Raw genomic sequence first — 24984 nt, 5'->3', positions numbered from 1 at the left:
ATGCTTTATGAACACCAGTCTAATTCAGGTGTTCAGAATCTTCCTCACTGTCCATTGACTCCACAGATATGATCTAACTATAAATGTGTATATGTGTGTGTATGCAAATAAATGCTATACTGGACCTGGAAATTACAGAATTTGCTGTCTTTTGTGAAGACATACGGTGATGTGTCTGATTTGTGGACAAAAGAATACTGATAACACAGGAATGTTCTGGCTTTTGCTGAACATTGTTTGCTGAACAACATCAAGGCCATCTCTGTTTCCCACTATGCTCTGCCAGTAAATAAATTGGGAATATCCAATAGGGTGGGTGAGGACACAACCAGGCAGATGACCTGAACTAATAAGAGATCATCCATACCACATAAAATGATGTTCAGCAACGAAAGAGAAAAGTGGGAGACTAGAGACATTAGCCATCTTTGGCTGGGCATCGGTCTGCCTGTGGGAGGTAGTGAGTGGTTGCCTTTGCATCACTTTTAATTTTTTTCCTCTTTTCTTCACCTTATCCTTCACCTGTTAAACAATGTTTTTTATCTTTTCCCCAATATTTCTTGCTTTTAGTATTCCTTTCCTCTTCCTCCATCCCACTGGGGTAGGTAGGAAGTGAGCGAGTGGTAGTCTGGTGTTTAACTGCCCACACATAGTGTTAACCCCCAACACATAATTAAGTTATCCAAATTAAGATCCTAGAATAAGGTGGCATGAACTCCCTCACAGATATCTGAAAAACAATCAATTCCATTGTGCTAAACTGTTTAGCTCCTGTAATAGTGCTCAACTGTTGACAGTAAGATGATTTTAACAGTTCAAAAATGGTGATTTATTGTCATTAGTGGGGAAACAAACAAGCAAACAAACAATGAAGATGAAGAAAAAAGCCAAAGTCAATGACCACAAAATGTTCACATTTTCAAATACTGATTATATGTGTTTGAAAATGGATAGAGAATGTATTATCTGGTGGTTTTTTTTTTTTCATTTCCTGATAGTTTTCACAGGATTCTAGACTGCAAATACTAACATAGGAAATTATAAAACTTTTCATCCAAATATTTAAAGCAAATTTTACTATTACATTAATCATAGGAAGATTATGGAAATGGGAAAACAAGACAGTAAATATTAGAAGTATGAATTGGTACATGGAATGGAAAGGGTTATCAGCTATTTGACATTTGGCAAATAACATCACCTTCTCAGGCTTTTGCATCAATAGAACAAAGATTTCAACTCAACACAATTTCAATTTTAAAAATTCCAATCTATTTATTAAACAATCTACAGATTTTAAAATGCTATATAATATATACCAAACATATCTTCTAAAATAATATTAAAAACAATTGAAATTTTACTTTTTGTTTCTAATCCTAAGGATCATTGTGCTAGCTCATACTTACCTTGGTATGTCATCTTAAATCCTTGCCTGTTTTCTGAGTGATCACTATAAAAATGGACAAGTGTTTCATGAGTAGTACTTAGCAAGGGTGAGGGGAGTTCCATTCCACTAAACTGGCCAATCATAGAACTGGTGTGCTGAGGCCCATTCTGAATTTCAAGAAAATCATGATTTGCTTCAGTGGAGAAATTCAGAAACTGGATGTGTGCACCTGTAGCATTGAGAAAGGAAGAAAAAATTTTAACTCATGTTGCTTAATAGTAAAGTCATGTTGCTTAATAGTAAAGCATGTACATGATAATAGTTATTACAGGCACTATGTATTTTAGTCACTATTCAAAGTGGGATGCTTGAATTAAAGAAATAGCTGATAAGTATTACAAGAGTTGGAGTTTCTAATTTTTTTGGTTACCCATAAATATCATAACGACACATGAAGGGAAAAATGAATGTCAGCCATAAAGTCACAAAGTCAATACTTTGTCAATACAGAGATTTTTCATATTCCTAAGCCAATCAACACAAAGACTCAAGGGAGGGGCAAATCACAAATCCTGCTGTGCCACGGCATGGCTGGGGCTCTGCCATGCCAGGTGCATCTCTGTAGCTCAGCCAAGGCCTCTCCCAGAGGCTCAGGATCAGCTAGGTTACATACAGAGCAAACTTCCTGAGGCAGAAGTTCATCTACCTAGTTCCAGCTATCTACTCTACCTTGTTCTTCCTGCCCTGAGTCACCTATATTTGTTTCCTTTTCCCTCTAGCTTGGGCCAGTGTGTCTTTGGAGCCATTTTACCCCATATGCAGCCTTAAAAGATGCACTGAACTCCTGACTAGTGACAGGGCCTTGAGACAATTTACCAGAAACCCTCTCCAGGAATCAGGCACTTGAATAAGGTTTTTCAGTATTCAAAACATGCAGAACAGTCAGGAGTATGAGCATAATCTCATGGGAAGAGCTGTTCTGAAGTTCTGGTATTACTTCCTGCGGACTAAGGACCTGGAATCCAGTCTTAAACCATGTATGTATCACATCAAAACAGAAATGAGGGATGAATCACTGGTTTGGAAGCCTAGGATCAAGTAACTTGCAACTGCACTTTATAGGCCTAACTTTGCTCTGGTAGACTGTGAAGAACCAGCTATAATAGAATAAACCAGAATTTCTGAATGAGCCAACAAAGCAGTGTGAAATAGTCAATTCCTTAACTCTGCTTGACATTCTTACTTAGCAGTAGAGACATATTCTTCATTCCAGGAGACAATATTATAGATTAATTACCAGAGTAACAGATTACCAGGGTAATTTACTCAGTCTTGTTTACAGCTGATTTCTTCACCTCTGCAGTTTAAGATTGAATCAATAGTATAAAAAAGATTTTTTTTCTGTGAGACAAATTAAATAAGCTACCAAATAAACTGGCTTTTATGGAACACTTGTAAAAATATGGGATATTTAATTCTTCTCTGACCTATGCAAAGTGGGAAGTATGAAAACAAGTATTTCAGCTGCTGTATAACAACATTTTATCCAGTGAGGCTATCAATAGAGAGGTACACACCAAATGTATCAGAGTCATAATATCAGCCATCTCTGTATGATGTTTGATATGGCCAGTCTGACTTGAATGAAGTCACTAATTTTACAATGCCCTCAAGATTTGAGATGAGATAGGGCACCAAGCAGCCTGGAAACATCTTGACTTCAGTATCAGTGGCTAGTGATTCCCAACAGACTGGATATTTATCATAGAAATGATAAAAAATTGAGCAGCCACTTAATGTTATATCTAAATTGAGAAAGTGACAAGCAGATAATCAAATTTGGCATATTTATATACGGCCCAAACATTGTTTAGGTATTTTAATAAAAGTAATCTACTGTTATGAATTATTCTCTGATGAGCGACAAAGTACCTTTACTCATAAATCATTTAAATTTAATTTCTGAGAAGAAATTTCTATGTCTTGTTGTAAATATTCAGTATAGAAAGGCTTTGCATTATAAAAGTAAAAAAAGTAGGTTTAAAGGTAATTAAAAAAAAATAGACTACCTAAAATAGTTTCAAACATGCTAATTTCAATTAGAGAACAGGTTGTATATGTCCCTCAAGCCTTAAGTCCAATTTATAAATGTCAATTTGATATATCAGAGAAGAATTTTTCTACACTAAACAATTTCTTACATAAAATTACATGGAATAAAACTGATAGCTACAGAAAATAAGTCATTATCTGGTCAAACTATATATATATTACTTCCAGCTTGAATCTCAACAGCACTTCCTTTCTCACTTGAATGTACTCTAAATAATGAAAACTCCAAGCTGAGGTAATTGTTTTCATAAATGTTAATTAATTAACAGCTACATGAGATCATTTTAAAATCACATCAACTTACTTGAAAATATATATTCTCTATTTTAAAATATTTGGACTTTAGTAGTATCTTCTTTTACATGACTGATATATTTTCATGTAATGAAGAGAGCACTATATTTTGGGACACATTTAGCTCCCACAAGTTTATTGTTAGACCTTGTTTAAGCAGACAGCTGTTTTGATACAATACAATATATGTAAACAAACAGCTTTTCAGTAGACAAGCATATATTTCTAATTAAAATAATATCCAAGTAGAAGTACTTTGTGAAAGATTACAGCAAATACAATTTTTAAATCTGATATAAAGATATTATATCTGGATTATTTAACAAATACTTGGGGAAAAATATCACTGTTGGAATTTGGTGGTAAAAAACGTCCTTTGTAGTATTTTTGAAGGAAATGATAGCTCAGTGCTATGATCACCCTGTATGTGTTAAACCCCTTACTAAACAAAGCTCTTATCTTTTCTATTTAGAAAATTACCACCACCAGAGACTTTCAGAGAAGTGAGAAAAGTAATAACAGGATACAAGATGTTCTTGTACAATTAATTAATGAAACATTTTCTGCATGGAAAAGCCTAAAAGGAAAAGACCAACTCTGAGACATATGAAGGACTATTTTTCAAAGGCAGTATTATAATAACCTAATTAGGATGACATTGCTTATCATTTATATTTCCTGCAAATGTAGCTGGAGAATGTCCATACCACAGACAAACTTCCGGCTGTGGTTCTCCTACATCTATAAAGATATCTAAGGCTACTAAGGGTATCCATAGTGATGATGGATGAGTTTTATCAGGTGCTCATTGATTCTAAGCAGCAAAGCATCAGCAAAGTATTTCTTTTACAGATTAACTTTGTAAAGTACTATGAAAGTAGCACATCTCACTAGAGAAATCCCTCTTATGAATGCAAATGGAGAATATGGAAAATAAACTAATTTCCTCAAATAAGTAATAAGTTTTTAAAATTATTTTTAAATTAGTAACAAGCTTGTAAAATTATTTTTCTTATTAAGCATTGGCATTGAATTGACAGTATGGGACATGGAGTTTCACAACAAGAAAACTTATTCCTCTTTCAGTTCTGATAATGATAGAAGACTGTGTTTTGTACATTAAATTACAGATTCCGTATTATCTATTATTACCTTTTCAACATAGTTACGACTTATTTGTGAAGACTTTTTTTTATGACAGTAGTTTTAATGTAAACCTTGAAAGATTCTAAGTTTGCAATTTAGGATTTGGATTACAGTTTGAGAATGCTTTTAACCAAATTTTTAGTTCTAGAAGTGAGGTTTTATCTATTTTTATAAAACATAAAATACTGTTTAAAAAGCCACTTGGAGAACAAAAGACCATTATTTAATTTAGAAGTCTTTTTTTTTTTTTTTTTCTGATATATCTTCATTCCACAGATCTCATTTGCTTTGAAATCAGTTTCTGAGACAGGCTGAGTTAATAACAAGTTTCTCTAGCAAAGACACATTTTTAAATTGCCAACCATTTTCATTTCAAATGTAGAAAATAATTATGTAAGGGTTCACAATACATTCACTGGATAAATACCACTTCATATTGGAACTAAGATATTTGTAATAATATATTATATATATGTGTATATATATAATATATATATGTGTATATATATAATATATATATTTAAATCTGATTATTACAAATAACTACTCTTCCAATCAAAGTTTACTTACCATATCCAATAGGCAATAGAATTTTCCATGTACAATCTAAGTTACTAGGGTAATTTCCAGGAAAACCTGGGCTCAGGATAACACCAGCCATGTTTGTCAGTGTTCCACCACATTTAGCTATTTAAAACAAAAAGAAAATCACAGTATCTTTTATTAGTATTATTTCTTAGTATTTGACATATGCTTAATTAAAATTGGATTTTCCATTTTGTTCCAATGACCCCGAAGTAGTGAAATTTATCATAGTCAAAACTCTCCTCATGAAGGAGAAAAAAAATGGATGCAATTTAGAACAAAATCTTTATTTAAGGTGATATATTCACTGTAATCAAACTACAAATGTGTACTTGCACATATAGACCGGGCAACCCATTGTCTCAGCTTGGCAATTACTGTTAAAAAGGTCTGGGGCTATGCTGAGATATGTTTCACAATCATAGAAACAAATCTGGAATTAAACTGAATTATGATCCCAAATCATGATACAGCAACATATCCATTACTCAATATAACTGAAAATACACTTGAATTTAAAAACAAACAAGCAAATAACGCCCCCCCCCACATACACAGTTTTTGCATTAATTTAGAAAGAAGATAGGCTTGCTGCATAAAAAAAATAATTCTTTGTTTTCTACTGGTATTCTTCTATTTACCAAATTTGTATGTTTGGAAATTGAAAACCCATTTTCATAATTTAAGATGATATAAAGTTAATCCATAAATATGTGAGGCAACCTGCAAAAAAGTGGCTGAGTTTACACATACACTAGGACAGTAATACAAAGTAAGAATAGCTTCAAGAAATCAAATTAGAATATTGCAATTTAAATCTATTATTTCAAGAATCTTAACTTTAAAGCCTGTGAGTCTTCATGCCAGGCATTACATTGACACATGATCTGATAACACAAGTGTGATACTGTGATACTGTGATACTGTGATACTGTCTGTTGTAATAATTGTACTGATTTTGGCTTTCATTCTATAAAAATCAATATTTTAAGTGTTAGAGGTGAGAGAAGAGGGAGGGTTATGTTTTAAGGGTTTCTTTGTTTTCTTAAGAATATTTTTGCTCCCAGGATAGCACAATTTCATAATTCAAGGAGCTCAATGTTTTCAAGAAGGAACTATATTTAGTATGCAAGATGAAATATAAGGTTACCATGAAAAGAAAAGAAACAACAAAAGAGCCCAAAGCCTAAAATAAATAATTTTTTATTTGAATAAATTTTCCTTTTCTAAAACTGATTGGAAGGATATTCACTGCTTCCATAGAAATCAAAATTGACTCCTTCTGTAGAACTTGACAATACAAAGTAATGTATGGGCTCAACTTGACAAGGAATCTTTAAAATTATTTCCCATTAGTGTTGTTCAGTATCATCCCAATATTCTGAATTTCTCTTAGATGTGAAACTAATATGAATAGCTTTTGCTGATTGAATATTAAAATTAAAATGGTTTCCTCCTTTGCCCACTCTCACAATATTTTCTTAAATAGCATTTGATTTTTTTTAAAATAGCATTTTAAAAAATTGGGTTTTTTCCATATTTCATAGATACAAATGGAAACACAAACAACTTTTGAATGAAGCAGAATTAAGGTCAGGAACAATGGGCATGACAAGGTCAGGAGTTTCTTGTGACTGATGGTCAGAAAACTGAAAACATATTTCCATACCAATGCAGAGAGGAGACGGATAGTTCCAGCGTCGAACTGTTCCTGGCATACAAGAAATATGAGAACGGCCCTGTTTGGGAAGGGCAAAACATCAGATTACAGATACTCATTTATGGGACTTTTCTGAAAGACAGAGCTACAAAGGACCTCCTGGATGATCTAATCAGTGTATGTTCTTATTTTAGCCAACTACATAAAAATTTCTTGAATGAAACTCTATTTTCAAATAGTTCAGGTTTTATGTTCTTATTTTTCTGCTGGACAGACACAGAGAGGAATTTGTTCCTCATCTACTTGCTACCGATGTTCAATGTGGACCATGCCAAGCCTGCCATCAACAAACAGCAGCCGGCCTTTACCTCTCACATGGCCTCACAACATGACCCACTGCATTCCTGCAACATCTTGACATCTTGACACACAGCTGTAGAAATAAAAGTGCCTCTTTATATAGCTGTCATGTTTTATTTAGTCCATCTATTTTTAAGAAAAATCACAAGAACCAAGCGGACTTGAGGTGGCAGGAAGGAAATCAAGACATATCTGTAACTTGCACAGCCTAATCCCCACACACCTCAGGGTGACTGCCTAGGACCAAAATGCTCCCATCTTTGTTTTCCCTAGCAGCAGTTCAAACTGGGAACTTAACAGTAGCACAAAAAGTCTTCTTTTTAGTCAATTCTGTCCTTTGAGATACTCAGATTATGCATTCTGCTGCTGAAATGCTAAAGCTGAATAAACTAGCAGGAGTGAGAACAACTGATACAAAGACTGAGACATGGGACTGAGAACAAGGTTCAGTTTCTGTTTTGATAATTTGGATACACAAACTCGTGCTAGTCACTTAACATCCCTAGTTTATTTTTACCAGGTGTATTATGAGTCTAAATTTAGTAAGACAGTGCATCTAATCAATATAATATGAAGATTTATATAAATATTATTTGTCCATAGCAATCATAATCTCATAATAATAATAAGAAGAATGAACAGGTAAACTGCAGTAAAAGAAAATCCATTTGATGACATTTCTTCCACACCATTTAGAATGTTTGCACTCTACCTTGAAAAGAAATCACATAGAACTGCATGAAATAAAACTCCTTTAATTAATCATTTAGTTAAGTATATTTAGGCAATCATGTTCTGAAAGCCAAACTGAAATACATCCAGGAAATTACTTGAAAGGAAAAAAGGATCGGTTTTCACTAAAGTAATGAAAAATAAATTAGTCTTTTTCTTCTAAAAACACTCTAAACTGATAATGCAATAATTTTTTTTTTCTTAAAAGCTACATTTTAAAGGAAAAAATATGCACGCACTTACTGTGTCATCTTAGTTACTTGCAAAATGGATGAGGTTTTGAATAATTTATTTAATGCAATATTCCCTGTTTTACTCCCTCTTTCTAGTCTTCCAAAATTGCATTGTTTTATTTTATTCTCATTTTCTAGTTTTCTGTGATTGCATGTCTCTGATGTGAGTCAAGGGGGAAGCCGTAATTTAACTACCATAGTCAGGAAAAACATAAAATAGCCTATAAAAGATATTTTGAAAACCAAAATTAAATGATTCATCTAGCTTCAAGCCTCTTTCCAACAAGAGTACACTCTGATTCCAGTCTTTTAAAGTTTCCTCCTGTGGGGAGACACTTAATCCTACAGCTGGTAATTACCTTTCTTATGCATCTCCAGGTAGTAGTTTGAGCTCTATGACTTTTCTGGTAAGTCTCAATTATAAACTAATCCACAGCTGATTGTTATTGCTAGCTGTGAATATGTTCTCTAAAGATTGAGGATAAATTCACAGCTAAAAAGAAAAAAAAATATATTATGAGAAGTTATGCTGGTCTGTATTTGCTCAATAGAAAACATACTGTGCCTCATAGAACACAATTTTCATTATTATTTCTTTTTAATTTGGATCCTATTTTACTTGTCCTGTCTAACATGTTATATATATAGATATGTATGCACCAGAGTCCATACAGTATAGGAATTCTCATCAATATTTTGGAAAGATTCAAACTATTTCCTATTGAATATGGATATTCAGGATCTTTGTTGTACACTTTGAACAAGCTCATGAAACTAGTTTTTACATATGTCAGCTTCACAGCTAGTATTAAATTTTTAGATGTATTGAAAAAGGTTTACAGTTGGAATATATATAGTTAAGGAACAATATGCTATGAAATTTTAAGAAAATATTTAATAATAGAATCGCTGTAAGTATATAGAAAAAAGTCCACTTAATCGTATGAAAGGGCTACAGGTAAGACCTGCATATAAACAAAAAATATGGGTTTGTTATAGTGATATACATAGTGCATTGAAATGTAGCTTTAATACAGATGAGAGATTTTTTGTGTGCAGCTCTCTTCTTCACAAACATATCATTACGTTATACTAATACTGTATTTATGAACTCGCATTCTGATTGTTTTGTAAAAGTAGATCCAAAACATCAAGCCAGGGTACACATTGTTAGCAATGTGTACCTTCAAAAAGTTTCCTGTACTTATTCCAACCACTTCTGAAGTATTCATATTCTACAGTTATCACTCCACATCAATATTGCACCAGTACTATTTTAAGTATGGACAGAATATTTGATGATGCTGTATCTTGAGCGTGTATCCATTTTTAATCCATGTAATTAAAAACAGGATAATTATGCCCCTTTTTGCAATATGCAAGATTTAGATATTTCTAATAGATGAAAAAATAGGGATAGAAGAGTCTGCACAGTGATGGGCAGTACACACAGAGGTCACCCCACTAAACCTAAGCTGTTTAAAGTTTGATACCTGTGTTAACCTTTTGATATCACTGATGAAGGACGATATTTTAAGAGTAGAGTTCCTGTTCTAACATGAAATCTTAGTATGAATCAGTCTTTGGAGCAGTATGGCTGATTATCTCTAGTGTCACAATGAAAATCTAAACAGCTGATTGAGATAAGATAGCTGTTTTTTATATTAAATTAATTGTGTTATATGTTATTCCATCTCCATAGGAATCCATTAGTATAGGCTTAATTTTTTCACTTTTTTCCTATCAAATCACTGCTATAAGCTTAGCCATAAATCATAAATCAGGTCTAAATGTATTTCAGTCATAACAGCTCAGAAGCAGTGACCTGTATCACAGCAACGAGGCACTAAAAAAGTACCTCTTGGCAATTATATGAACAGCAATTATACAACAGCCCTACCAGCAGATCTTGATCCTTTTACCATAAAGTGGAACTGAATAAAAAAATATATATAAAGAAGTACATGTAACTTTTCTAGAAATGTTAGAAATAGGAATCTTTCTCCAAAAAAAATTTAAAAAAGCAAAAAAGTTATTACTTTTTTTTTTTTTTAATCCAACAACTCTTAAAATACAATTATATTTATTGTTGGGTAACCAAGTTTATTGCAGGCTGACTTCCAGATAGATTCTGCATTGAAATAGACTGTCCTAAGTCTATAGATGAAGAATGCTAAATTTAGCTCAATGAATACAAAAAAGCCCTAAAAGAATACATAGGCTACATCTGTACTAGTGGAAGTGTGTGGGATTGAGTGCAAATACACAGTGCTTTATATACCTACCTCCTTAACTTTTTTCTTCAAAATTAATCTCCAAAAAAAATGCCATGATGCAAAGTGCTTGTGAGGAATAGTCACTGGCTTGCAATAATTACTACTGTTATATTTCAGCTAGGCCAAAAGCATGACAGCACCCCAGTTCAACAAATAAATAGTGCTGAAGATGAAATTTCAGTTCCCATATCTTTGTCTCAGTTACAGCAACATAGGCATAGACACATAATCCTTTCATCATTTACTCAGTTTAATGCTATTTTGAAATAGAAAACTGTTAATGGCTCAATAGTGGTATTTAACTTAAAGTCTGAATCTAGTTTAGTGTCATTTTTTAATGACAGATAATCCTTCTGAAGGAATCATGTCATTAAAATGTTATCAAATCTCTCATTTCTTACTGACATGCTAACTACAAATGATACTGTAAGGGACATATGAAATAGAGAAAATAAAGTTAAAAACTCCAAAATTAATGCATTTATACCATGAGGTATTTTCAAAATAACATTAATTTTGAAAGAAAAACACTTAAGTAGTTCATTTATGAACAATCAGCTGGCTTTTAAGTAAGCCACAAACTGTTAAGTAAGCAATGAGCGCTCAGGGTAGATGAGAATCGGCTTTGTCGTGCTTAAGTCAAATCTTTTCTAATTAGCAAGATACTAGTATAACAAAATCTTTTTTTGCTATGGATTGGAATGCTCCCAGTGTAGGTTGTTTCATGTAATGTAATACAAGTAAAGAGAACAAATTAGTTTAAATACTTGGTCTATACCTGCCATGTATGACTGAAAAGGTAAGCATATTCCTGGCCACCTAGAGAGACATTTCATGTGCATGTGTTCCCACAACCGCCTAGAGGTAAGATTAGTCTGAACCCTGCAAGAATTTTAGAAGAATGGTAAGAAATATGGAGACCAAAGAAATATCCTATATATGTTGGGGAACAAGCACTGAATTAGCAGTCCTCTGATGGGGAACTTTCTCCTTGTAAGGAACAGAAGTTGTGATACTTTACCTTCTCTTCTCAGGTTTTACACTGCCTTGGTTGGGATCTATTATCAAACAAATGATTCTGAACTCAGGTGTTTTCAATGTATTTTACCAGTGGTGGATTACATTTAAACAAATTAGAGAAACTAGTGAGGAAAGAGAAAAGCTTTAAGTCTTAGATTTACAGAGTGCTAAAAAATTTACAAAGAGCACCTCAATCATATATCTACCATGGGAAACTAAACCAGTGTGTGAACAGAGAACATCCCCAATCAGTGAACTAATTTCTAATACTTTTCTGTGAAAGATTTTCAAGAGTAAATTTAAGCACTAATAAAATTTACTTTAGAAATTAAATTCCACAATTCCTGAGCAGAATATGAAATCCCACACTGTATTTCTACATTAAAATTTCACCTAGATAAATCAAACCCCCTAAAGGAAAAACACAGTACCCTATCATATAGTACTGTAACAATTTTCTAGAGAAAACATTTTATCCATGTTATTTCAATGTCCATTTTGATGGCCTTTACTGCTCAATAGTATGTTGACCTAAGACAAAATTTCCCAGTCCAGATTTACTGAGGGACAGAAGTGCCACACATTTGTAGCTTTATAATTTGGGAGCACTCACATAGGCTCTGCCTAAATCATCTCTATTTACACACTACAGACTCTTCATTAGAATTTTTTTTTTTGACAGGTCTCTTGGCATTTTATTGGAATCACTCCACAGTGTATTATTCAAAGAAAGAAAGAAAGAAAGAAATACCTGTAATGTATATCCTGGCTCACACTGAAATGACAAAACATCATTCACCATATATCTGTCTCCTGATTTGATCCCATTGCTAGGAATTACTGGTTCTGGACAGGCAGCAAGGCCTACAGCTGGAAAATGTAAAAACAAAAATTGAAAAAACAGATAAGTGGACAGTAGGTCTTCATTGATATTTTTTGCCTTAATGAATTCTTTCTACAGAATTATGGGTGTTTAAGAAAACAATTAAAAATTAATTTCAACAATAAATGGAATTTTTTTTTTGAAACACAGAAGTTTTCAGAACTCTTTTATGGCTTAAGCACAAAGATTATACACTGTGACTGTACCAGTTACCAGGTGACATTGCTATGACACACTACACAGTTTTATAGTCTCCAAAGCAGTACTGTGATTTTAGTTTGTTAAAAAGCCTGGGTTTTATTTGTTTGCTCATCTTGCTTTATTGGGGTTTTTTAAACCTTTATTATCCTTGTGAAGGAAGCGGACAGAGAAAAAGGGAATACACTTTATGCATATTCTCTATTTTCAACAATAAATGAGCAGAATTTATTGGTGGTTCCTTATTTTTTGGAAATTCCGTGGACTATAAAGAAGTTTAGACAATGACATTTAGTAGTTTAACCCAAAACTATATCTTTGCATAGGCGTCACTGGATAGTCTGTTCTTAATTATTTTTAAGACAGCTCTGATAAAACAAAAGATTAGTGTAACAAATATTTTCCATGATTAGTAATTTCTCAAATCTGTTTAACTAATTTGGCAACCTAAAACACAAAATTCTGCTTCTTGTCAAGGGCATATCACTTTTTTTTCCTTGTGTGCTATCTAAGGCGTTTGCTAGTCAGCATTATGAAAAATTAAATATCAACTTTTCCAAGTGAAAATACTGCAAATGAACAAGACAGTTGACAAACAGGAGATTAGATTAAGTAATTCTGTGCTTTTAAGATTTTTCTTGCAAACACAAGGACAAGAAGAATCATTTTGCAAGTTCATGGTCTGACAAGAGACTCTCATTCCCTTTATGATGTGAAAAACCTTTTGTGAAGTCAAATATCAGTCTAAAATACAATTATTACTATTAACTTATTTATTTATTAGAAAAAATTACTCCTGAAACACCATTATGTAGTTTTTATGTTTTATGAAAATATTATCTGTAGAAGCCAAAACAGAATGGAAATTATTTTCATAATGTGTGAGAAGATATTTTTAGAATTTATTAGCACAAAATTCCATAAAGAGCAGAGAAACAAGATACTTTACTGAATGTGATCCTGTGCATCCTTCAATTCAGTTGTGTGAAAAAGAAACCTGACTACTACTCTCAGTATCTTCCTATGAAATCTAACCTGGTTGGTGACAGTAAGTGCAACGGTATTTAGCACAGAAATTACATTATATTTGACTTTATTCTGATATGTGATGTCTTAGTCTGTTGTTCCAGATAGTTCATCATGAAACAATATATGACATTATTCACTGAGATGATAGCTTTTCTAGGGAACTACAATTTTCTTACAGCTAATGTTGATCACATATTTTCATACAGATATGGTTTTAACTTTATGTCATAAACCTCTAGGTATGTACTTTTCATCACTCAACTATTAATGCCTTACAAATATTAAATAAACAAATTAAAATTTCACACAATTCCAGTATTTTTCAAGTTTTAGCTGAAGTAAATACATTTTCCCTAATAAAGCACATGGAAGTCTGAAATAGCTTTTCACAGGAAATTTGGATTATGCTACTTTCCTTTTCTTTCCTGGAATTAAGTTATTTGGTCCTGAATGTTCCTTTTTAGTCCTGTGCCCTTGAGTTTTACTATATTTCACTTTTATTAGGAATGAAGATAATGATTAGCCATTCTAATTCTGAGTGAAAACCGTAAGGTATGAAATATAGATTTCAAACCAAATGATGCAAGAGTGATCAAAAAAAAAAATTCAAATTAGCAAATGAAGAATTATTTAATAGTTACAAATAATGGGACTTCCCTGAAGCAGTTATTTTATGTACTGAAATGTATAATTTAGGAAAATATCTAAATGTATTGTAAAGATTTTCAGAAATTTCTATCGCAGAATTTACAAATTTTGATATTCTTCCAATATAATCAACTTCCAAATGATGTTATGGTGACTTTACATGGCCACTGGGAATCTCATGTGTCATCACTATGTGGAAATGTAATGTTCCAAATAATCATGAAGATATTGTCATTAACTTCAATAGTTTGGGCTTTGCTGCAGGTTAACTAGTAGTATTATTTTGGTCAATCAGTCTGGATTTTACAATAGCATAAATGTATTTGTGTCTGGAAAGTTCCTTTGAGTATAGGTACTAAATAGCTGTGATATGCATCCACACAAACTGTTTCAGCATTAAGTGAAGTGCAATACCTCATCTCAGTAATTCAAAGTACCATATGCAGACTGCTGTTCACTAATTTGCGAATCCAGCGTTCAGATGCAACTGAAGAAAATCAATGCTTATTTCTGCTTTTTTTCATCTTTCTCACTCTTGAATAGAAAATAAAATTTAAAAAGATCTGTTCCAAGATCACTGTTATTAAATAAATAAGCACTTAACAAAGACACAGTGACTAAATTGCTTACAGGTATCAATCTACTTGCTGAGTTCTGTGAATATAAATTTGAGGATCTGTTCCTGTCATTAAGAAATGTTTATTCTGTAACTCAGCACTCTTGTATGTTGAGAGTTACAGGTCTGCAGGCCCTGTATGAATAAAGTTACTTTTACATATTTTTTCTGATTTACAGAAACAGCTATAACAGTGGCTGCATAGCAACACTAATAATGTGCTCATTATATAGCTCATTCCATCATTGGTCAAATAGCATACAGAATTTAAACAGATTATGATCAATCAAAAAACTTAAAATTAACCTTCTATGTAACTGATATTGTAGTATACTATGTATTTATCTTTAACAGATTCTGATAAATAAGTTAAAAACTTTTTTTCTACCTGCTTATACTTTTCATAACATTTTGTATATACTACTTATTTGGTCTGAAAAATTATACAAATTATAGAATATTTTATCAGAATGTCAAAACACTTTGCCTTTCTTTGATATTCCTGATATTAAGAAGCAATATTCCTATCCCAAAAGCAAGAGAAAGTCGAAAGCAGAATCAAATACTATTCTGAATCCTGAAATCTCTGTTATTCTAACCATTCCATAATACTAGCACAGTGTAGTTCAAAGATTCATCTAGTTAGAACAGGTCCAAACATCAAAGAATGCTTGAGAGAAAGCAAACAAATTCTGGTATGTGAGGACAAACTTGGAGTCTTAAATATTCAGAGACTCAAAAAATACATTATTAAACTAGGTTGTATGTGAACAGTCAGTAATACAGGGAAAACATGTTAAATGTCAAGTCCAAGCAATCAGAAAAGGAGCAAGGGTTTCTTAAGTGCATGCTTTTCAGAGATCACTTTCTGCTACGCAGTACAAAATAGAACACATCAATGTCAAGACTGATAACCCTCTTCCTGACCTTCTTCCACTTACTGTTTGCTAAACACTTTCTTGACTTTGCTATGGCATAAGACAAACATGCTTTACTTACATAATTATATCCATGCCTACAATTACCTCATATTCTGTCCAAACATCACTGCTATTGCTGGCAGAAAGAAAATCCTTGCTGGCATATCTGACAATGTGAATGCCCATTAGTGTCCATTTCAGAAATCTGAGAACTGGACAACACAAGAATGTCTTGACAGCTGGACCAAAAGTCATCAGGATTTCTTGTTTTGAATTCCTCATTCCTCCCACCCTATGCAGCTAATGGAAATATATTATGCTTTACTATATTATAAACATCAAGCTGGAGTGAATTGTTCTTTCCATTTTGGTAATGGTGTATATCAAAATCCAAGCTGTCCCTTTCAAAACTTCATGCTTCAGACACCAGCCTAGAAAATGTCTTTATCTCAATGAGTTACTGCAGAGAGGTCAGATTCTTGTCAACATCTAGTAAGTTTCACAGATATACTGACAGGATCAGGACCTGCTAAATTAAAAATGGCATGTTTATGATTCACACCTGCTTTAACATAGGGAAACAGAAAAGACTTGCACAGAAGAGCTACATTAAAATCCAAATTGCATGAAAGATCTTAAACTGGACCTGTGAAATACAATATTGGAAGAATATATTGCTGCTTGGAAGAATATATTTTCTTCTCTGCTAGTCTGATTTTTATCTTTCAATTTATTAGAAATGTTCATGATAGAGAAGCACTACAAAAGACAGTCAATTGCTTTCTAGTCCTCTTACCAGTGAATCCTTTGTTTCAGCTGCCAAGAACCTTTAACACTTGAAAAGACATGATAAAGTGGCTTCAGGAAAGGAGATGTTGGTTAAAAGTAAGCTTATGTTCTCATACATATTCCATTGTCTTTGTATAGCAGTAAACTAAAAGCTTACAAAATGAGTGATGCTAACCTGTGCCATATATCTTAATTCAAAGCAATAGAGCTAGATGACACTATTAAAATATTGATTGCATAAAATAAGATTTTTACTGAAAAATTTAATTCTAATCCCTTAATTTGGAGAGACAAATAGATAGATAGATAGATAGATAGATAGATAGATAGATAGATAGGTAGATACTTATAGACATTTAAAAAGGTGGCCTAAACCTATACATCAATATTCAGCATATATTCAGTTTTTACTAAAACAAACTTGACTTTAACTAACAAGTTCAAGCAGCATGCTGAGAAAAACTCACTATTTCCAGACTTTTTATTTTTTCATTTGTTTGAATATTAAGGAAAATATTTAAACTACCACTGAATAAATAAATGAGATTTTAAGACCAAGCTTAAAAGATCAGTGGCCACAAATGCAGTGGAATTAAACAGTCACATTTCCAGAACAAAAAATTTGGATAGTTGATTCCTTCATTCATTAGAATAAAAAGTAATTCAATCAAATAACAGGGATATTTATTCTTCCTACTGTTGTACATATTAGGAATGCAACAAAACACTCTTTGATTTGATTCACTTGTGGTAGTAAAAATAATTATGTTTGGTATTTATTCTAACACATGAATATGAAGGATTAATTAAATGACTAATTCTCATCTTTTCTACAGTAACTTATTGCATATTTTACTGCTTTGTTAACCATAGGTTGCTGCAACCAGCTTAAAAACCTACAGTCCTTCTGAAATAGCAGGAAACATCACACAGTAGTTCTCAACAATATTTACAATTCTGCTGTGACCAGAAGGAAATTTTTCTAAGGTACTGACCACTTATTTATTTTAATATGAGTTTGTGTATCTGACTTGAAAAACAAAACAAAACCAAAACCCAAACAAATCAAAGAGCAAAACAAACAATGAAATAACAAGTAAACAAAGGGGAAAAAAAAAACCACGTCATCAATCTGACCATAACATACAAATTCAATAGACCACTTAACCTGGGCAAATGAACTTTTACATTCTTGATGTCTAACATAGAAACATCCTAAAGTAAATGAAAAAGTTTTATTATTCACCTTAAGACTTGTGTGTTTTTTAAGGCTATAAAGGAAACCTATGCACTGCCTAGATTAGACATAGACTTGGGTTTGCAGGAGCTGACAGTACAGATCCTTCGTATGAAAATAAAGACATACATAGAAAAAACATGCAAATGGACAGGGCAAGAGAAAGACGTTAAAAAGAAGAAAATGTTTCAAGAAATAAACTATTCTTATTCAAACATTTAAACAATCTTAAAATATTTACAATTTGAATAAGCTTTCATCAGCGGCTGAAGCTTGTATAAAGTATTTATGAATTTCTATAAAGTTATTTCAAACCAATATACAGTGTGGAATACAAGATATGTGATCAAGTGATAGCAAACTAAATATATTTTGCTGAAGTTTTTCCTAACATAGTGATCCAAACCCAGGCATGTTTATAGCATTTACACTGGTGAAATATCTTCTAAGTAGAAATACATCTCCATTTATTCTAAAATATTATGTGCAAGTTGTAGAGGCATAATTTTTATTGTGAGTAAACAATTTAGTAGCAGCTTCAGGACACTCTCCTCTATTGTGCCTTGCTCCTTAGAATTTCTTCTGGGATGAAGGGAATGTTCTTAAATAATTCTCTTTTTCTATTGCTGTAATGAAGATTTTTTATATAAGGTCATCAGAATACTGTAATGATTAGTTTAGGGCAGTTTCACCTACTACTCTAATTTGTCATTTACGTAAAGGGTAAGGTTAGATTAAATACTACTAAGTCCACTTTATATCTTCTATCCCTGCTGTAGTCTGCTGAGGTAGGATTTGAATTACAAATTTGGACTCAAGGTGCTGAACAGCTTCTTATTGTGATGGATTTTTTTTCTTAGTATCTATAGTAGGAAAACTAATTGTCTTCTCTCTAATTCCTGTCTTCCCTCTAGAGAAGTAATTATATCACAGACTCACAGAATATGCTGATTTGGAAGGGACCCAAAATGATCATCAAATCCAACTCTTGGCCCTGCACAGGACACCCCAGGTGTCACACCATTGTCCAAGGGCAATGTCCAAACGCTTCTTCAGCGCTGTCAGGCTGGTGCTGTGGCCACTGCCCTGGGGAGCTGTTCCAGTGCCCAACCACCTCTGGGTGAAAAACCTTTTCTAATATCCAACCTACACCTCCCTTGGCACAACTTCAGTCTATTCCCTTGGATTCTGTCATTGGTCATCAAAGAGAGGAGATCAGGGTCTGCCCCTCCTCTTCCCCTCACAAGAAACTGTAACTGCAGGGAGGTCTCCCCTCAGTCTCCTCCAGGCTGAACAGAACAAGTGACCTCAGCTGCTCCTCACACAGCTTCTGCTGTACGAGAAGAAGAAGGCTCTTCACTGTCCTCATGACCTTCCTCTGGAAACATTTTAATAGCTTAATTTTTAGGAGTTGATTGTTCTGCTCTAATCTGACCTGGTATGGCCTCACCTTGAGTACTGTGTGCAGTTTTGGGCATCACAATATATTTGTTTGTTTTTGTTCTTTTTGTTTGTTCTTGTTCTTTTGTCTTTGTTCTAACAATTTATCATTCTTGCTATGTAAGGAACAATGAGTACGTTGCAACATTGTCTACGCTTCCTACTCAGGTATCCCTCCCACCCTATGCAGCTAATGGAAACATATTTTTCTTTACTATATTACAAACATCAAGCTGGAGTGAATTGTTCTTTCCATTTTGGTAATGGTGTATATCAAAATCCAAGCTGTCCCTTTCAAAATGATCCACATTTATTTACTCATGTGTACTTCTTCAAAACATTAAAAACAACATTACTATTTTTAGATACTATTATTAGACTCAATGAAACACAAAAGCTAACTCCATTTCCAAGGAAAATTCTTGAATGGCTTTGAAAAAAGAGAGGGTGCTTCAAAAATTATAAGGATTTACTTTGTGACCTTCATCTAAGCACTCATCAGACAGTCAACTCATCATCGTACTTTATAAATAGTAGACTATTCTTATCAATACTTATTTCCAATTAAAATCACATGAGCTATCAAGCACATTTACTGAATTTACTATTATACTATTTTAAGTTTTGGAGAGATGTAATAATAGAAACGTGTTTGAAATAAATATGATTATGTAAGGCAATCCACTATGTTTATAACTCCATGTCTCTGTATTTTAGAATGAAGTTTCTCACAAAACATAAAAAGTTTATATATAGTAAAATTTGCCATGAAAATTCTTAGATTATTCTGTTTATACCATCAGTGATTTACCAAGAGAACTGTTGCATTTTCTTGTAGCTCTGGGATTAAAATGTTGGTTTTTCGCAATTATAGCAATTTGTTGAGAGAAAATAATTAGAAGGAAAGAACTACAAGGCATAAATGTATCTACATATTAATAGATAAAAATACATTATCTTCTCTGGTTTTATATATTTTCAAGAAGGGGAAATTAACTCCTACTATTTTTTTGTGTCACCTAAATTTCAGAACTAGGCTGAAATAAGAAAAAACCCACATCAATATTAAACTTCACATTTAAAAAATGCTGTTATTAATTGCCAGGTTGATTTCTTATGTGCTTCTAATTTGTGAAAGCTGCCTTCCATCAATTTCAAATGTCACTTCATTGAAAATTTCAGCTTAATAGATACTGCTTATACAAGGCTTGGTAGTCAGGAAAGAAAAAAACAACAAACAAACAAGCAAGCAAAAGGAACAATGTAAAATATCCGTTTCCTTTTCTATATGAATGCTTTTTCCAAGTAAGTTTCACAAAATAAGGAGCCTTACTTTTGTATTCGAGGTGAAAACCAGCTGCTGCCACACTAATGTCAGAGTGAAAATGAAGGTAAAGTTGATTTGAGGTGCTATTCAACAATGCTGGCACAGTTGTACCTGGAAAAAGAAAAGTTATGGAATAAACTACAGCATACTGGTCACAGTTTCGTATAGAAAAGACATAACCAGGACTGAATCAGACAGACTTATTTTCTTCTCATTACATACATGGGAATCAAATATTCTGCTATGTTCTGCCTTGTTTTCTCGTGAAGTTGCAGGAAAAGTTTGATTACAAGCCCTAACACAATCAAACAAGATCCCATCATGTTTAGAGGAAACCTTATTGACTTGGACAGAAGAAAAGAGATGTAAAGAGAGAAATAAAATCACATAAATAAAGGATCTGATTATGATGACAAACTCAACTGCCATTTGCCTGTTTGCCCATATTTTTATAAAACCTGCAGCACAGAACAAAGAAATCCAGATTTTTTTCCGTGTATATGCCACACCTTCTTCCCACAATAATATTTCAACCATTCATGCTAATTCAGGGGATATGACAGAAAATGAAGAAGCAGGTACCACACACTAAAAAAATCCAAAACAACATACTAGCTTTTCCTAATTCAAATATCTATAATAAAAGTGCTTGTTGTGTGTGCTACACAACAAGCTTATCATTAACCCTAGATATATTCTTTGCCACTGGAATTGCTAAGTCTGACAAATACTTATTTTATTATCACATGATACCATGCAACTCATATTCTACTGTCTAAAGCTGGAAGACTTACTGAGTCTAAAAATTATATCTTTTCTATGATTACCCTCAAAGACAGTATCAAGTAGCTAATGAAATTCAATGGTGGATGCATAAGAAAAATTCTCATTTCCTATGGGGCATTTTACATTTCTAAAGTAACTGTCAGCAACCTAGGTATGAGCCTGAAACTTGAGCTTAAAAAGAACTGCTGAAAAGAATTATCTTCCTAAGTCTACAATCTAAACAAGGAACTGGTAAATACTTCTAAATCTAAAAATGAATTCAGCAAAATCTTGATATAAATTGAGGAGCTCAAAAATGAGAAGCTGGCCTTTAAGAAAGGTGTTTATTGTCTAACATGGAAACTCAAAATATCCAAATTCAGACAATAGAGAGCACTCACATCACATGATATTACAGAAAACAGTGAAGCATCTCCCTGGAAGAAGGACTTTTATAGCATTTGTTAAAGAAACCTCCCTGTCTGACAATCCAGACAGGGTGGTCCCACTCCCGCCATGAGAGACTTTTGTGGCAGGGACCGGAGCCCCTTCACAGCAGGCACCTCCAGTGATCTGATGAGTCCCCGTTTCACTGCCTGCACACCCCACCCTCACAGTGAGACCAGGTTTCCTCACAGATTCCACCCTGGGTCTCCTGCAGCAGTGTCCTGGATGTCTCATTCCATAATGTCATTTATTCACAGGACACTTACACTGAAACAGCTCAAGCTGATGCTTCCAAGGAGAATCCCAACCAAAAAAAAAACCCTGCCCTCACAGTCTCACCACTCACAAAAGTCTCTTCATCCCTACTCCTTAGCTCCTGCCATGTCTCTGAGTGTCCCATCACCAGGCTGAACCACAGGTCCCTGAACACTTTGCTGTGCAAGGTTCAAGGCCTCTTGCCTCAGGCTGCACCACCCAGAGCTCCATGAGCAGCTTGAACTTCAGCTGCTCAAGCAGCTACTGGCACAAACTGTATTCCTCAACAATACCCATAAAGAATTTTAAATACATTTAAGGATGTTTAAGATGTCCTGTAGCAATGAGGATGTTAATTCATAATCACTATTATACTCTATAAGAAGCAAAAGTCACTTGGCAATTCTGTTCCTTTGTAGGACCTGGTAACATTTAACACCAGTCTTTAACTTCCTTAAAGGGTGATATTCATTAAGATGAGAAGTTAGATCATATTGCACTGTGGGAAATAAATGAGGCTAGTTTTTAATTCTCATAATTTCTATGTATATTCAATGGAATTGTTCAGGCTGGTTATCTGTCACAAATGGAGCACCCAGCGACTGATACTGGTCCCCACACAGTTTCAATATCTTCAGAAATTATTTGCATGGTGGAATTGAAAGCACCCTCACCAAGTTTTCTGGTGACACTGAACTGAGGGGAGGGGCTGACATGTCAGAGAGACCTGGACAGTCTGAAAGAGTAGACTAGCAAGAACAGTATGAACAGAGACAAGTGCAAAGCCCTGCATGTCTGTTAAAATAAGCAAAAGACCATGATACGGGCTAGGATTTGTGAGTCTGGGGAGCAGCCCTGCTGAAAGGACCTGGGACTATTGCACTGGTCAAGCTGCATATGAATCAGCAGTGCAATGCTGCAGCAAAGAAGGCAAAAAGGTTCCTGAGTGGCATTATGAGCACAGATAGAGAAACCATCATACTGCTCTTCCCAGCACTTGTCAGCCTGTGTGTGGATTATTGTGTCCCATTCTGGCCCTCACAATGCAAGAAAGACAAGGACAGACTGGAGACGTCCAAAGCAGGACCATGAAGATGATCAAAGGCTGGAGAACTTACCCTTTGAGAAAGGTCCAAAGGAGTTAGGTCTCTTTTTGTAGAAGAGAAATCTCAGAGGGGATCTCATCCCAGAATTCCAGTACCTAAAGGGCTCCTTACTTCACTGGGAGCCACAAGGAGAACACATGGGGCAAGAGGTCTAAGATGCAAAGGGGAATGTTTCATCTTAACATTAGAAAGAACATTTTTACAGTGGGAACCACCATGCCCTGCAGCAATCACTCAGGTGACATGATAGTCTCCATCACTGGAGGTTTTGAAGATACAACTGGACAGAGTGCTGGACAATATCATCTAGGTTCCCTTTCTTACAAAAGGTTGAAATACATGATTTTGTGAAGTCCTTTCCAGCCTGGATTGTTCTATGATTTTATGAATCTGTGATCTAACTGGAATTCTACTGTTGACTTGATAACCTCTGCCTTTTCTGGGATTGGGTATATGAAATATGGAAGACATGTTTCCGTGTGGTAACCAGATGTAGTGTCCCAATTGTTTTGGATTTTGTTTACTGTCAATAGAGAGAAATGGTACTTAAAGGGCAGGAGAAGACATCATTGATGATAGCTTAACTGTAGCTATTTCCATGCTAGAGATGAGTAGATATCTAATGGTCATGTAGATGGATACCATGGCAGGATACTGGGAGCCATACAGACTTCCTAACCTTTTGATTGAAAATCTGTGGTCTGGAAAATAGGCAACTCTCCTAGGAGGCAGTAAATGCATACAAGTTTTGCCTAAAGGCTTATAAAGGAATGAGGACTGATAGACTTCCTACTTAAATGTTCCATTATGGTATTATTACAGAAGATTGTGTCCCTTTCAAGTATCAGCAATGGCAACAAAGAGTAATGCATCTCATTCCAGAGGTAAACATCACACTCAATGTGTGAAAGTCTGTGTAGCTATCTAAGAAATTTCCAGGCCAAGAATGGAGATCAATAGTCATTTTAAGCATTTCTTGGATTTGCACAAGCATGCAGCATGGGTCAAATTACTACCTAATTTCTTTCTAAATTTAACTACCATCATAAGAGTAGATTCTCCAGATGCCAACCTCAATGACTACTGTATTTGTATTCTCTCTCTGTATATGTCTGTACACACCTATATATATGTATGCATTCAAAGGAAGGATCTGCTCTACACGTCATGTAGCTAATGCTATATAGAGAAGAGGGTTGCACTGAGCACACAATGAGCTCAAACAGGTAATCTCAGTCATCCAGGAATCTGGACAAAAAGACACAAACTCAGTGAATTCAACTTCCCAAATCAATTCTGCGACACAATTAGCACAATTTAGTCAGTTCTTAGTAACTGTATACCTTTACCTCTCGAATGTTTATTTAGAAGACAGAGGAACCCACAGAGAGTGAATCAGAAGATAATACTTTCATCCAAGATTTAGTAAGAGAGAAATTTTGCCACTCATTAAATCATGCCTGGAATTTAGTTTCAATGCCACATCATTGGTTCAGTTTTGAGAACAGGTTTCATG

At 34.0% G+C, this 24984-nt stretch overlaps 1 protein-coding gene across 4 annotated transcripts in view; it reads right to left on the bottom strand.

Moving 5' to 3' along the window:
* CSMD1 (CUB and Sushi multiple domains 1) overlaps window positions 1–24984 on the bottom strand; it is a 1051796-nt gene that overhangs the window by 124590 nt on the left and 902222 nt on the right. For all 4 annotated transcript variants that reach the window (XM_021551131.2, XM_031504428.2, XM_021551132.2 and 1 more), the window contains 5 exons: window positions 20902–21006; window positions 12560–12678; window positions 7197–7266; window positions 5513–5629; window positions 1410–1619 (listed from right to left, as the gene is read on the bottom strand). In XM_021551131.2, coding sequence (XP_021406806.2) covers window positions 1410–1619; window positions 5513–5629; window positions 7197–7266; window positions 12560–12678; window positions 20902–21006 — 621 coding nt within the window. The remainder of the gene's footprint in view (window positions 1–1409; window positions 1620–5512; window positions 5630–7196; window positions 7267–12559; window positions 12679–20901; window positions 21007–24984) is intronic.

The sequence above is a fragment of the Lonchura striata genome, chromosome 3 (genome assembly GCF_046129695.1).
Source record: "Lonchura striata isolate bLonStr1 chromosome 3, bLonStr1.mat, whole genome shotgun sequence".
NCBI classification, from domain to species: Eukaryota; Metazoa; Chordata; class Aves; order Passeriformes; family Estrildidae; genus Lonchura; species Lonchura striata.
The sequence above is the reverse complement of the archived record's forward strand: the minus strand, read 5'-3'. Positions and strand labels throughout refer to the sequence as shown.